Here is a 14131-nt window from a genome sequence, read left to right as displayed (position 1 = left end):
GTGGATGACTTCAGCTCATATACAGTGTGCAACTTGTCCCACATTTCTTTGGCTGAACTGCAATACATTATATGGGACATTGGCTGTTGACCAACTGTGGTAGCAATAACTTTCTGGGCTTGACTGGTTTCAGTTCCTTGGGTAGACAAAACAGGTTTCTTATTATCCCCAGTCACCACATCGAAAATATCAGACGCCCTGAGAATCACTCTCACTTGAAATTTCCAGACCGCCCAGCCTTCACCTCCTTGAAGCTTGTTGATTCGATTTAATTCCCCGTCCATGACTGTCTCGCGAAAAGTTTTTGTAGTACGTATACGACCCGCACTTCCTTCTGAAGCGATTAGATGCTGCTGCTAATGATAATAATTATTCTCCTTTTTTATTCTTCAAAAAAGTTTTGTTGTTTCGTTTCTACGACAACCCCTTTTTTTAATTTTTTTTTTTGTTCTTCCAAAAAACAGTTTTCTTGAAAATAAGTTTGAATTTCTTGTACCTTTTAGTAGTGGACTGGGCCCATAACCTGTTAAAAGATTATTTAATCGGAAGTCCAAAAGGTTCTAGAAATAAAACTTAGCTTGATTTGGAAGAACTTGATTGAACAATAGTTTTATTAAGAATGAAAATATAAGCTGAAAATATTTAATATTTTCTCTATGATTTTTAAATACAGAAATATGATTACAAAGTCTACAGTGATTTTGAGCAAAGTAATCACATTAAATAAATATTTTCAACAGATGATATTAGTACGCATTGCATGAACCTAAATTTATTTTGAAAAATAAAAATTAGAAATCAAAAAAACGAAAAAAACCATGTTTTTTTTACAAAGAAGTAGTTAAAAAAAATATTTACTGTACAAATTGTATTCAACTTTTAGGTTCATGTTGTGGCCAATAAGTTAAGGAGTAATTTGCTTCAAATTTCAAGTCGATAGCTTCATTAGTTTTTGAGTTACATTGCACGGCGCGGAAAAAAACTACTTTCGAAAAAATGCGTTTAAAGTTTTCGTTTTCGTACTATGGTAGGTTCGGAGCGCATTGGTTTCGGGACTATCTAGGCACTTTTGAGGCTTCATTTAAGGCTAAGACCACTGAAAATAGTTTCTACGTTTGATAAATAAATTTATTACACAGAAAAAAAAAATGCAAAAATAAAAAATTCCAGAGGGATTTCCCCCCTTAAAAAAAATAGATCCTTCGTTGATAGCCGCGTTCTTTTGGAGGTAGTAGACTACACTTCTTTGTGTGGCGATTATAAGTTGTTTTCATTCGTTTCATAAAAAAAGCACATTTTTTTAATTTTTAAAAATCCAATGCACTTTAAGTTATATACATATGTATTGTAATACAATTATTGTACATAAGTTATTTTTGTGCGTGGAGAGAAACGTTCATAATTAAAAATGATGCAATAAGTTTGCCAACAGCTTATTTTAGAAATGTTTGTTTTTTATTCAATGGCATTGCTGTGTTGACTTATACTCTGTCAAAGCTATCGCTAGTTAACAATAATCTGAATTATAAAATAACTGAACAGTAAGCAAATTTACAATCTGTCTTCCACTACCATGTTAAACATAATTGTTGACAGTAGTGTTTCAACGGTGTCTATTTTCTGCTTGAATGACCGGCAAAAAGGGAAAACATAATAAATTAAAATAAATACCTTGTGGCGCAGTACCAAAATTATCTCCTTGGAAGAAAAAAAAAAAAAAAAAAACGAATCATAAATCATTGATTGAGAGCTTAAAAGGATGGTTCAGATAAAAAAAATAATATATATCAAATAGCTTCATAAATAATATAATACAATTAATTAAATTAAAGCTTAAAAAACATAATTGACAACATGAATTTCATAGAGGAGGGTCGTGGAAATTCAACAATAATTATTATAATTTTATGGAGGTTCTATATTTTTGTTATTCGAAGAATAATAATTGAAACTGGCTTTCTAACAGAATTTTTTTCTTAAAATTATTAGATTTTGGCGCAAATTTCGTTGGTAAATTCGGAGCATTTGGCTTTGCCACCAAGGTCTCCCGTCAGATATTTTCCTTCTTTGATAACATCGAAGCAGGCACGTTCGATTTTGGCAGCGGGTTCCATAAGTTCCATGTGTCTCAGCATCATTACTGCAGACAATAACAAGGCAGTGGGATTGGCCAAGTCTTTGCCAGCAATATCTGGGGCAGTTCCATGGACCTGAATTTAAAAACAATTATGTGTTGTGTATGCAATTTATATACATTTATGTATTAGGGTTTCTCAAAAATATTTTGTTTTCTATTATTTTTCTATTTTAGTTGCATATGAATTGAATCGGTTTATATTTAATTATGATTAAGACTTCCTTCAAAGCTTTTTTTCTATTTGAAAACTCAATAATTAGGTTCGCAATACGGATGGAAAAAAATCAGCTATCATAATATTGTTAGAAATTGGAATACTCTACGAAAGCTTACCGGTTATAGCAAACAGTAATATTTTTTCAAGCGATAACGGCAAATACTACACTAGCCGATAGGAAATCGTTGCCTTGTAAAGAAAATTTGTAATTGAACAATTAAAATTCATTGTAAAATATAAATTTTTGCACTTCTGATGACTTGAATCAGGAAAATAAAAAATTTCTTTTTATAAAAAATACAATTGAAAATTTTCATTACAAAAAATATTCAGTCGCTTTCTATTGATTAGTATGACATTTGTGCTTGAAATCGCATGAAGTATCGTAAATTTGTTGCCGCCGGGTACAAAGTGGTTAAGTCATAAATGATAGTTTGCACAAAAAGCTATTGAAGTTTGAGTAATGTATGAAAATCGATGAGTTTTTGAACATTGATCTGCTTATTTTGATGGGAAAGAATTGATACCAAATGAAAGAGAATAATATATCTGATTTTAAAAAGATTTTCGATAAAAAAAAACATAAAATATTTGTTTTATAATTCATTCTACGGAGAGAATAAAATTTAAAATTAGACTTTTAATAAGTTTTGTCCGAAAAATAAAAAAAAAGTGGAGAAGGAAGTTTTATAATAATTAATTATGAAAATTAATCTGTTGTTCGATATAGTTCAAAAAGCTACCAATCTAATTGCGGTTTTTGACAAAGTTGATTTTAACCCATATCATTGAATAGTTTAGTTGTTGGTAAGAAATACGAATAAAAAATATTTGTTTTGAAAAATCCTGAGTATAACACGAATAATTCGTTTACCGATTCAAAGAGAGCACCGTTTAAGCCAATATTTCCGGATGGAGTCAAACCAAGTCCACCAACCAGACCAGCGCACATGTCAGATAAAATGTCACCGTACAAGTTAGGCATGACCTAAATCATTTCATGGTATATTATCTATTGAAACTTAAAAAGAAAGAATATGTATTTTATACCAGCACATCGTATTTCTTTGGATCTTGGACCATATTTAAACACACAGTATCAAGGTAACGCTCTTCAAATTTCACTTCAGGATATTTTTCAGCCATGTCACGAACGCATCGTAGGAAAAGACCGTCAGACATCCGCCTAAAATAATACAGAAAAATATAAGTAAGATAAATATAGTTTTTTTCTTATTTTCTTAGATTTTGCTATTGGTTACGTCTTTCCTATCTTTGAATCCCACTCTTATCAAAAGTATTTACTGAGAAAGGCACTTCTGTATAGGTTGCCTCTTATCAAAGTAACATATATGTACGAGTTGTGACATAATACTAGAAAGGATTCAATGTGTGTAGTAATTTTTTATATAACTTGATAGCAGTTATTTTTATAAAATCAGAACAGTTGCAGACAATGCAATTACAGTGGCGACAAAATAAATAGCACATGTGCCCTAAAATTTCTAAAATGAAAGTTTTTCGCACTTTTTAACTTAAAAGAACTGTTTTATTAATGAGAAAGTAAGAACAAAGATATATTTAATTTATTAAAAAAGAAATTAAGTACATTGAATTCTTTTACAAAAAATAACAACAAAATCATTAATTCAGCTCAAGTTTTTTAGGACAAAATAAATAGCACACTTCCTAAAAACAAAAATAAATTAACATTTTAACACAGTTAAAACAAAAAAAAACTAGTATTTGGTTGGGTAACCCTTATCAAGGGGCACGGTAGTGCCCAGCCAAGTTCTCTAGCAACTTTGGCACTACACCCTTATTTACAGGAAACAACTCAGGCCATTTTCGACCCCCCTCTAACTTCCACACCAAAGATGTCAGAAGTTTCAACGCTGTATTTGTTGAGCTTGCCGAACCCAAATTCCTCACAAAATTTCAGCTTCTTACGATGAGTAGTTTCTGAGATATAGGACTTCAAAAATCGCGAAAACCGTAACTGACTCATTGACTCACTGACTCACTGACAGATCATCAAAATTATGGAGAACTTCCCGCTATCGTAGAAACTTGAAATCTTACATGGTGATAGGACTTGTGGTGTATACAAAGGAAAAAATCGAAAATTTGAGATTTTCAATTCAGGGGGCGTGGTAACCGCCCATTTTCGCCGAATTTTCATCAATTATTATAGAGCACTTTTGACTATCGTAGAATTTTAAAATTTGGTAGAGTGGTAGAGCTGGTAGGTTATACAAAGAAAAAAATTTCAAATCTGATAATTTCAGCCAGGGGGCGTGGTAACCGCCCATTTTCGCTTAATTTTCATAAAATATTTTAGACCACTTCTGATTATCGTAGAATCTTGAATTTTCGTAGAATGGTAGAGCTAATAAGTTATATAAATAAAAAAATTTAAAATTTGAGAATTTTGGATAGGGCGCGTGGCAACCGCCCATTTCTGCTGAATTTTCATCAAATATTATAGAGCACTTCTGGTTATCGTAGAATCTTGAAATTTGATAGAATAGTAGATCTGGTAGTTTATAAAAAGGAAAAAAATTGAAATCTGAGAATTTCAGCCAGGGGGCGTGGCAACCGCCTTTTTCCGCTCAATTTTCATCAAGTATTATAGAGCACTTCTAACTATCGTAGAATCTTGAAATTTGGTAGAATGTTAGACCTGGTAGTTTATACAAAAGAAAAAATTTAAAATTTGAGAATTTTAAACAAGGGGCGTGGTAACCGCCCATTTTCTCTAAATTTTCTTCAATTATAGAGATTTTAAGTTCTACAGCAAAACCTTGCAAAAAGTAGTGAAATCACAACAAAAACATTACTGTTAAAAAAAGAGCCAAGTTCTCCTATGTTGAAATTATGCTGGCACAAAAAGTACTGAAATGTAAAAGTGTACCAAGTTCTAAAGCTTGGCTTTAAATTTTTATAAATAGAATTTTGATTTTTTTCTTGGCAAATTTTCAAATAGCTTTAAAAGTCGGTAATTTAAAGAAAAATTGTTCATGTTATTACTAGTATAACACATTTTAGTGCCCTTTGGTGGCTATGCGATAAAAGTTATTCTTTCTTAAACCAATGATATAGGACTAATATTAATATGGTCCATCTGAGTTGGTATGTTTACTTTAAAAAAAACCACTCTTTACCTCATTTCTTTTCAGTTCGAATGCAACTATAAAATAGTTAACTTTTTTGTTATCTTAGGGGAACTTAAAATGGTAGATTCTTTGCGAACATCAATTACCAAGTTCTGAACGGACAATTACCACATTTGGAAATTTAAGCTAGAATTATTACGAAGAGACATTTTGGGGGACGTTATTGTGGAACCAGAACCAGTCACTGCGGAATGGAAGAAAAAGGATATCGAGGCTGGCCTGGCAGTAGAAGATAATCAACTCCATCACGTGCGTAAAGCAAACACGGCCAGTGAAGCTTGGAATAAGCTTAAAGATCATCACGAGAAGGCGACTCTCAGCAATCAAGTGCAAATCATGCGAAAAATATGCAATTTGCAGCTGGAAGAACATGGAAGAGCACATCCTGAAGATGACCACTTTATTTGAAAAGTTGGCAGCTTTAGGGGAAGATCAACTTTCAGAAAGATGGACCATCGCTATGTTACTCAGCAGCTTACCACCACGGTATGATACACTAGCAACTCGGTGATGAAAATTACAAACAAGAACTATACAGAATATTCCCAAATCATGTTTCTTTTGCAAGAAGAAGGGGCATCTTAAAAAAGATTGCAGAAAATACAAAGAATGGAAAAGTAATCAAGCCAAAGCAAACGTCATTACAGCAGAAAATGAGTTCTGTTTTCATCTGAGCGGTTCTGTTGGTGAAGGTTGGGTTTTGGATTCCGGTGCTACCGTCCACATATCTAACAAGCCTGAAAATTTCACAAGTTTGAACTCCTCACATATTGAAAACGTTACAGTTGCACATGGTTATCAAGTTACATCAAAAGGAAAGGGTACCTGCAAAATAAAAGTCATGAACAGCAAGAACAAAGAGGCAATAATTGTCGTTGAAGACGAATTTTCTACAAAACCTAAATTGATTAGATCAGACAATGGTGGAGAGTACAAAGCTAATAGAGTGCTCAAGTTTTTAGAAAAAGAAGGTATTGGGTTTCAACATACTGCACCGTACTCGCCACAACAGAACGGCACTGCTGAACGTAAAAACAGATCTTTGGTGGAAATGGCAAAGTGCATGATTCTTGATACAGGGATGAATAAAGAATTTTGGGGTGAAGCGATCATGACGGCGAATTACTTACAGAATAGATTGCCTACTAGTGTTCTGTCAGGTACACCTTATGAAACGTGGTTCGGTTTGAAACCTGATGTTAGCAATCTTAAGATATTCGGAACCAAAGCCTATGTTTATTAGGGTGTCCGTTATTTCCCAAAGTGATGTTTTCGGGGAAGACACACCCAGATCGAAAGTTTAGGGCCTAAATAAGGGGAATTTAGCAAAACAAAATTTTTTGGAGGTCATTAACCCGTGCCTCTGAGACAACAAATGATAGCCCGGACTTACAAGAAAATATAGAAATACCGATTAGAACGTCAAATAGAGAAAATAAAGGAATACCAAATTGACGAAATAAATACAGTACAGACACAAACCATTCAAGAGCCAAGAAGCTACAGAGAATCTTTGTCCTGCAATGAAAGCGAGAAATGGAAAGTTGCTATGAAGGAGGAGATTCAAAGCCTGAAGGACAACAACACCTGGGAACTAGTTGTCCACCAACGGATGCAAATGTGGTTGGGTGCAAGTGGACTTATAAAGTAAAGCTTGATACAAATGGTAAAGTTCAAAGATTTAAAGCCAGATTAGTCGCTCAAGGATATAGTCAAAAATACGGCCATGATTATGATGAAATATTAGCACCTGTCGTCAAACAATCAACTTTTAGAACACTTTTATCAATAGCAGGACCGCGAAGAATGAAAATTAAGCATTTGGATGCCAAATCAGCATTTCTTAACGGAAAGCTTAATGAAGTTATATACATGAAACAACCCCCCGGCTTTGAATCAGGAGGAGAAGAACTGGTATGTAGACTACGTAAAAGTATATATGGACTTAAGCAAGCTGCACATGTTTGGAATGAAACAATCCATAAGGTTCTCACGGATGGTGGTTTCAAACAAAGCAAAGCTGACAAGTGCTTGTATAGTAAAGAACAGTGTTACTTACTAATTTATGTAGATGACATTTTGGTTGCCAGCTCCAATGAAAAAAACATCAAAGACGTTGAGAATTTACTTCAAAAGCATTTCAAAATAAGTAATCTTGGCGAAATTCATCAATATTTAGGAATTGAAGTTTCAAAAGACAATTCATCAAACTACATCATCAGACAAAAGCAGTATATCGAAAGAATTGGGAAAGACTTTGGTTTACAAGATTCCAGTATTTCAAAATTTCCCCTAGAACCCGGATACGAAAAGAATACCAGCAATTCAAATCTTTTATTAGACAACAAGCAATACCAACAATTAGTAGGATGTCTACTTTATATTGCTGTCAACACCAGACCAGATATTGGGTACATATTTTTTGTGAACGGAGGAGCTGTTAGTTGGAGCTGTAGAAAGCAGAGCTGTGTTTCACTTTCAACAACAGAAGCTGAGTTTATTGCTCTCTCTGAACATGGCTGAGAAACATTTTAAGCGATTTAAATTCAGAACATAGTAAGCCTACAATTATCTTCTAAGACAACCAAAGTTGTTTAAAACTTATTCAAGAAGAGAAGCTCAGCAATCGTTCAAAACACATCCACACAAAATTTCATTTCGTTAAAGACTACACTGTGAAGAACATTGTAACATGGAAATACTGTCCATCAAATGAAATGTTAGCCGACATGTTAACAAAACCATTAGGACCTGGACGAATCGAAGAGTTGAGAAGTAAATGTGGAATTCATACGAATGAGGAGGAGTGTAGAATTATTTAACATTCGTATTTAAAAAAAAAACACTTTGCATAATTTACTTGTTCAAATTATAAATAAATCAATCTAGTAACTTTATATTAATGATTCAGAAATTTTCACAATTATCAAAAATATAAAATCTATTCGAAGTTCTGTTTGTTGTACTTGCATAAAAGATCCTTTAGGTCCATTATATTTAACAAAAATGCTGTCATTTTGCATTTTGAGGCTTTTTAAATGATGCGCAGATTTTATAACTTCCGTAATGGAACAAACCAACACATTACCATCGCACTAAAACCACGTTTTTGACCGATTTTAGCGGCAAAGTGAAGGAAATTGCAGCTAGGTCTTAAATTATTTTTTTCTCTGCTCTTGATTTGGGTCTCACCTGTCTTATTTTTTCATTTAATCACTAGTTTACGATATTTTAAAAATATTCTCATCCAAATTTGGCAAATTTTGCAATATCTTTCGCGATTTTGCATATTGCAAGTGCATTTCCAATGTTAAATTCTATTTATGCATTTTCTGTGGTGCCTAATGGGAGCTCGTAGCCCATAATTGGTTATAATGTGCAAATAATGTCAAAGTTTAATATTGCTTTACTAAAATTAGTGTTGTCCATGATTTTTCATCAAAAGATAGGGTGTTTTCATAAACGTCTGCCTAACTTAGGCCTGCGTTAGTCGTGTTCATAAACTCAGATCTGCGATCGGACTAACTTAGTCCAACTGCAGTTTTGCTGTTCATAAACGTCAGTATGTCGTCAACATCGGGCAGATTGCGCAGCCAAAATTTTATTGCTGCAGAACTCAAAAAGAAATTTATTTGACTCTTGATTCGATTTTTTTTTTTGTTAATAAATGTAAATATTGTTAAAAAAAAATGAAAAGCAAACTTATTATTAGGGTGGTGCAAAAAATGTTTCTTTTTTCATTTTTCAAAAAATTTAAATTTTAATGACACAGAAAATTTCGAAATCGTGTTTTTTGAAAAAAGGAGTTTGTATTAATTTTTTTCTTATTAGGGTGGCTCTAAAAAATGTTATCTTCTACAAATGCTTGAATTATCCAAAAAAAATCAACGTGGATATTGTTTTGACCAAATTATCGAAGAAAAAAAAATTTTCCATTAGGGTGGTTCAAATTTTTTTTTTTAAATTAATTACAAAAAAAAAATTATTTTTCACTGCAAAGAAAGTTTGTAAAACATGGTTTATGAAATATAATGTAAAATTGGGGTAGGTATTTTCGAATTAGGGGGCTCAGAAAAATGGTATAGGTATTTAACATTTACGCTTGGAATTCAACCAAATTCAATTTAATTAATTCGGCATGAATTTAAAATTACTATAGCAAAAACGCACTTAACAAATTTTCTGTGCAATAAAAATCATTTTTTTTCAAACGCATAAAAAAACTTTCTTGAACACCCTAATTAAAAATATTTTTTCCATAGATAATTTGTTTTAAATGTGAACTACTCGGTGTTTTTATTATTTTTTTTTTTTTAGAAGAGAGTATTTTTTTTTACCCACCCTAATGTAACACGGTTTACAAATTTTTCGTGTTATTTAAAACAATATTTTCGGGAACTGAAAAAGAAATTTTTTTCGCTTAAACAAAACTCATTCTATGGTAATTTTTTTATATTTTTTTTCTGACGTTTATGAACACTCAGTGACTGCTGAAAATTGTACAAACGCAGGCCTGCAATTATTCTGCAGAATTGGTGTGTTCATTAATGCAGCAAAGCAGAAAGACGATTGGACCGACGCAGATTTCCGACGTTTATGAAAACACCCATATTCGAGATCCGTATTGGTTGAGCCGTAGTTAGAAATTAATTTTTCTGTGTCCGAAAATGAATTTCTAAAGCCTGAACTACATAGAAACACAAAAAGTACTTTTGTTTACTTTTGATACTTTTTTTGACTTTGTTATTCGATGTAGTCCTAGATTAAGGGTTCCGAGAGCAATAAAATTTAATTCAATATTTAATTCTTTAAAAATAAAATTTGTGTTCACCAACGAATTACATTTAAAAAAACTGTAAAATAAATTCGTTCACGAATTTATCGCAGAATATCCATAAAAAACCCATTCACAAAGCATTCGTACATAAAAAATATATTTTATTTTTATGTGTTTGTATCAAAAAGACCTCTTATAAAATTAAAAAAAAACTGACGCGATTTAATAAAACTAATTTTTAGTTGAAACAAAAAAATTGAATTTATTGAAAAATTATAATACGATAGTATTAGGAATTTGACAGTAAATAAAAGGACCTGCGAAACCAAAAAAAAACTTATAATTCAAAAAATTCGAAAAATTTTACAAAATTATTTGAAAAAACCTATTTATTTCGTCAAAAAATTGGAAAAAAATGTATTTTATATTTTTTAGTGGATTAACTCCAAACGCTGTGGTTTATCAAAAGATTACCTTCTTTGTAGAGGATTCAATTTAACACAAAAAAATGATTTAGCCTATAAAGTTATAAAACTTAAAATCACTATCTTTTACATATGCAACTTTTACATGATTTTTTTATCATTTGCAACAATATTTTCGACATAGCTATGTAACTATGAACAAAAAAAATTTTTTTGAATCAGTCTAATGAATTCTTTTTTCCGTTATTAACGGTGCCTGCCATAGAACGCTTTTTTTAGGTTTCTGAATATCTCGTAAACGACTAGCCCGATTTCAACAAACAAAACAAAAAAACACAAATGCGTTTAAGTAATAGGTACTAAAATTTTAGAAAGTTTTCAAAAAAACAAATTTTTAGATTTGTAAAAATATTTCAATTTTTTTTTTTTTTGAAAACGGGTCAGTGAAATATTTCCAAATTTCGTTTTTAAGTGTTAATAAATTATGAAATAGTGTGAATTTAGGCTACTTATATGAATTTGAAATCAAGTTTTTTTATTGAACAAAGATTAATATATCTAGATAAAGATATTTCTGGGCATGTGCGTGTTGTTTTTTTAACCTTCCGATAACAACATATTTAATATGGGTGCTGAGATTAAATTTAACAAAAAAAAAAATACTTTTAGGTACCTATAATAAAAATTATTTATTTAACAAAAACAGAAAATAGAAAATTCTTGAAAAAAGAATTGAGCCCCTGTTGTAATCGGAAGGTTAACTCCAAATGCAGATACGAATAGCATGAAAAAAAAGCTTGTATATATGCATAACTTAGGGACAAGAAATAGTAGAAAATAAGTTATTTATGTTTTATTTAAGCCGTACTTACCAAAAAAATGAAGAACATCGTTTAAAAAATTATGTGAGAAGGAAAAATAACGCCAATTATCAACTTAATAAAAATTACCTATCTTTTATTAACAGTTACCATCCATAAATGGTGGCATTAACTTTTACAGGATTTTTATTTCATCTAATCCAACAATATTTTTTGAATCAGTCTAATCAATCCACATATCAGAAGTGTTTTATTGGTACTCAGTATTTTACTGAGCAAACATTTTATGCTGTAAACAACAACAATTGATTACTTTTGTATATTTATTTATCCTTTTTGTTTAAGGGTTAAAAATGTATAAGTTTAGAAAAATATTTCTCTGTATCCTTAGCAATCATTTGCTGTTGTTTCCCGTGCAAAATTTTACTGAGCTAAGTACTGAGTTACCAATAAAACACGGCTTGCCTACGTCCATTTAGATGTTAGTGTTATCTTGTTGCGCATGCCTGTACTGAAGGGTTTAGATCTGGAAGCTACACTATCGCGAATACACTATACAATTTTGGATTCAGTTATAATTGTAGTCGGTGACAATTATTTGTAAATAAAAAAATCCAGGTTTTCTCTTACGTAACGATACCATCACAAAAATAAAAATTGAAGACAAAAATAGGGAGTAAAATCCAGTGAGAAGTTTCACATAAACAAACCCTTCCTAAAGCCAATTAACATAAATTTTTTCTTACATGATGTTGGCTTTATGCACAACGGTGACCTTCTTCCTGCCATTGTCCCTTGCATATTGGAAAGCAAATTCTGCAACACGACTAGAAGCTTCTTCGGTGATAAGCTTGATACTTTGTACTACACCATCAATGATTTCGTGTTCAATACCAGAGTATTCACCTTCGGTGTTCTCGCGAATAGTCACAACGTCTACATCATCATATAAAGTTTTATAACCTTCCAAACTTCGACACGGGCGTACGTTTGCATATAAATTGAACTCTTTACGTAGAGCCAAATTCAAAGAACGATGTCCTTTACCGATGGGAGTCATCAATGGTCCTTTAAGACCAATTTTGTTTTTGTTTACCGAATCGATGGCAGCTTGTGGGATACCGAACATTCCATCAGGTCCCTGAATTTAAAAATAATAAAATACATATTAAATTCTTCTATTTGATTTTAATCTTTCTGTTAACATACTCTGACTGGAGTAACATCGACAGATTCCCATTCAATTGGTACATTAGCTGCAGCGAAAATCTTTTGCACTGAGGCAGAGATTTCTGGGCCGATTCCATCACCGGGAATAAGTGTGACCTTCTTGGCGCCTGATGAGTAGGCTCGTCCAGTTGTTGGAGCAGTAATCTTTGGAAAGAAAAAAAATATATTTTTTTTATAACATCCAATGGCGAAGTGAACACCTAACAAAAAATAAATATTTTGTGGTAGAGACGAGGTTACATAATGTGCCACTGAACGAGGAATGGAGGTTAAGAAAAAATTCTTTGCAATTTTTATTTGGACATGTTCTTTTCTTGTACTTTTATTAAAAATGAAAATTTGTTTGAAACTAATTGATAAATTTTAATTATTCATAGACTGCGCTAATAACAATTTTTTAGATTATGTAAAAAACAAATACTGACCACCGTTTGGGCCACGTCCCCCCCTTCAATGGACTTAAGTCCTAGGCTCTTTAACTACATTTATTATAAATAAATAGGAAAAACAGAGATAAGCAATTTATGTAATTAATTCATTACAACTGACTAGCAATTAGAAAAAAAGTGAGCGTTTGTTTGATTAATCAAATCGATTTTCACATTACAATCGCAGCGAAGGAGTATTTTTTTTTCCGTTTTTATTTCACAGAAAATTTGAGTCTTACAATTTTTTGTATTAGACGAGCAGCCATTGTACGTTGATAAATGGAGTTTTTTTTTTAATTGAATTTATTACGAAATTTTGGGAAAATGTATCTCGAATTTCACGATCCAATCCGGCAGAAGTGGAATTTCGGTAATTCGGTATGGTACGGTAACAATCGCAAGCAAAGTCTTTTTTGTTCTTTTTCTTTTGAATGTAAAGCGAAGTTGGTAGTGATTTGAAAATTTGTAGCTGTCACGTGCTTTGGACAGGGGTGTTAATCTTGCCGGATTTACACGACTGGCAAAGTTGACAACAAAACAAAATGGCACCAATGCTGGGGCCTTAGTGCCTGCCTACACGGTGATTTTTCAATCGCCTAAGCAGTGAGTTTGTAGGCAAGAGGGATGAGGAGTGAAGGGGGAAGATGCTCACGAAGGGAACTGAATTTTCTGAGGGTAGTACAATTCCATTGCTAAATTTTTCATCTTTCTGACGTTTGTTCCTAGAAAATGTAAAAGTGGAACGTGATTGGGCACAACAGTGTGTAGCCACCGCATGTGATTTTTCAATCGATTGAAAAATCACTGTGTAGCCAGGCACTTAGAGGATATAATAGGTGTGTTTTTTATTACAACCGGTCTTATGTCGAATTCCTTTCAATTTTTTGAATCGCCTCAAAAAAATCGAATTTTTGGTGTTA

The 14131-nt window shown here is 32.2% G+C and overlaps 1 protein-coding gene across 2 annotated transcripts; it reads right to left on the bottom strand.

Moving 5' to 3' along the window:
* Nucleotides 1-1763: 1763 nt before the first annotated feature.
* On the bottom strand, nucleotides 1764-13644 carry LOC129917925 (probable isocitrate dehydrogenase [NAD] subunit alpha, mitochondrial). Of its 2 annotated transcripts, XM_055998153.1 has the most exons (7): nucleotides 13451-13644; nucleotides 13209-13262; nucleotides 12763-12927; nucleotides 12300-12694; nucleotides 3405-3540; nucleotides 3229-3342; nucleotides 1764-2210 (listed from the first exon to the last, which is right to left on the bottom strand). In XM_055998153.1, exons 1-7 carry the CDS (start codon nucleotides 13475-13477, stop codon nucleotides 1986-1988), a joined length of 1116 nt encoding a protein of 371 aa, XP_055854128.1. In that variant the 5' UTR covers nucleotides 13478-13644; the 3' UTR covers nucleotides 1764-1985. The 2 variants fall into 2 exon arrangements, with proteins under 2 accessions (XP_055854128.1, XP_055854129.1); XM_055998154.1 differs by lacking the exon at nucleotides 13209-13262 and having other exon boundaries at nucleotides 13451-13643.
* Nucleotides 13645-14131: the final 487 nt, after the last annotated feature.

The sequence above is a fragment of the Episyrphus balteatus genome, chromosome 4 (genome assembly GCF_945859705.1).
Source record: "Episyrphus balteatus chromosome 4, idEpiBalt1.1, whole genome shotgun sequence".
Taxonomy (NCBI): domain Eukaryota; kingdom Metazoa; phylum Arthropoda; class Insecta; order Diptera; family Syrphidae; genus Episyrphus; species Episyrphus balteatus.
This window is presented reverse-complemented; position numbering and strand designations above follow the sequence as displayed.

What these genes read in the sequence shown, in the direction of transcription:
- LOC129917925 (XM_055998153.1), bottom strand. Translation starts at nt 13,477, where the DNA reads ATGGCTGCTCGTCTAATACAAAAAATT. An exon ending in TCGATGTTACTCCAGTCAGA is followed by an intron (nt 12,695 to 12,762) that starts GTATGTTAACAG and finishes TTTTAAATTCAG; the next exon opens with GGACCTGATGGAATGTTCGG. An exon ending in CAAAGAAATACGATGTGCTG is followed by an intron (nt 3,343 to 3,404) that starts GTATAAAATACA and finishes GAAATGATTTAG; the next exon opens with GTCATGCCTAACTTGTACGG.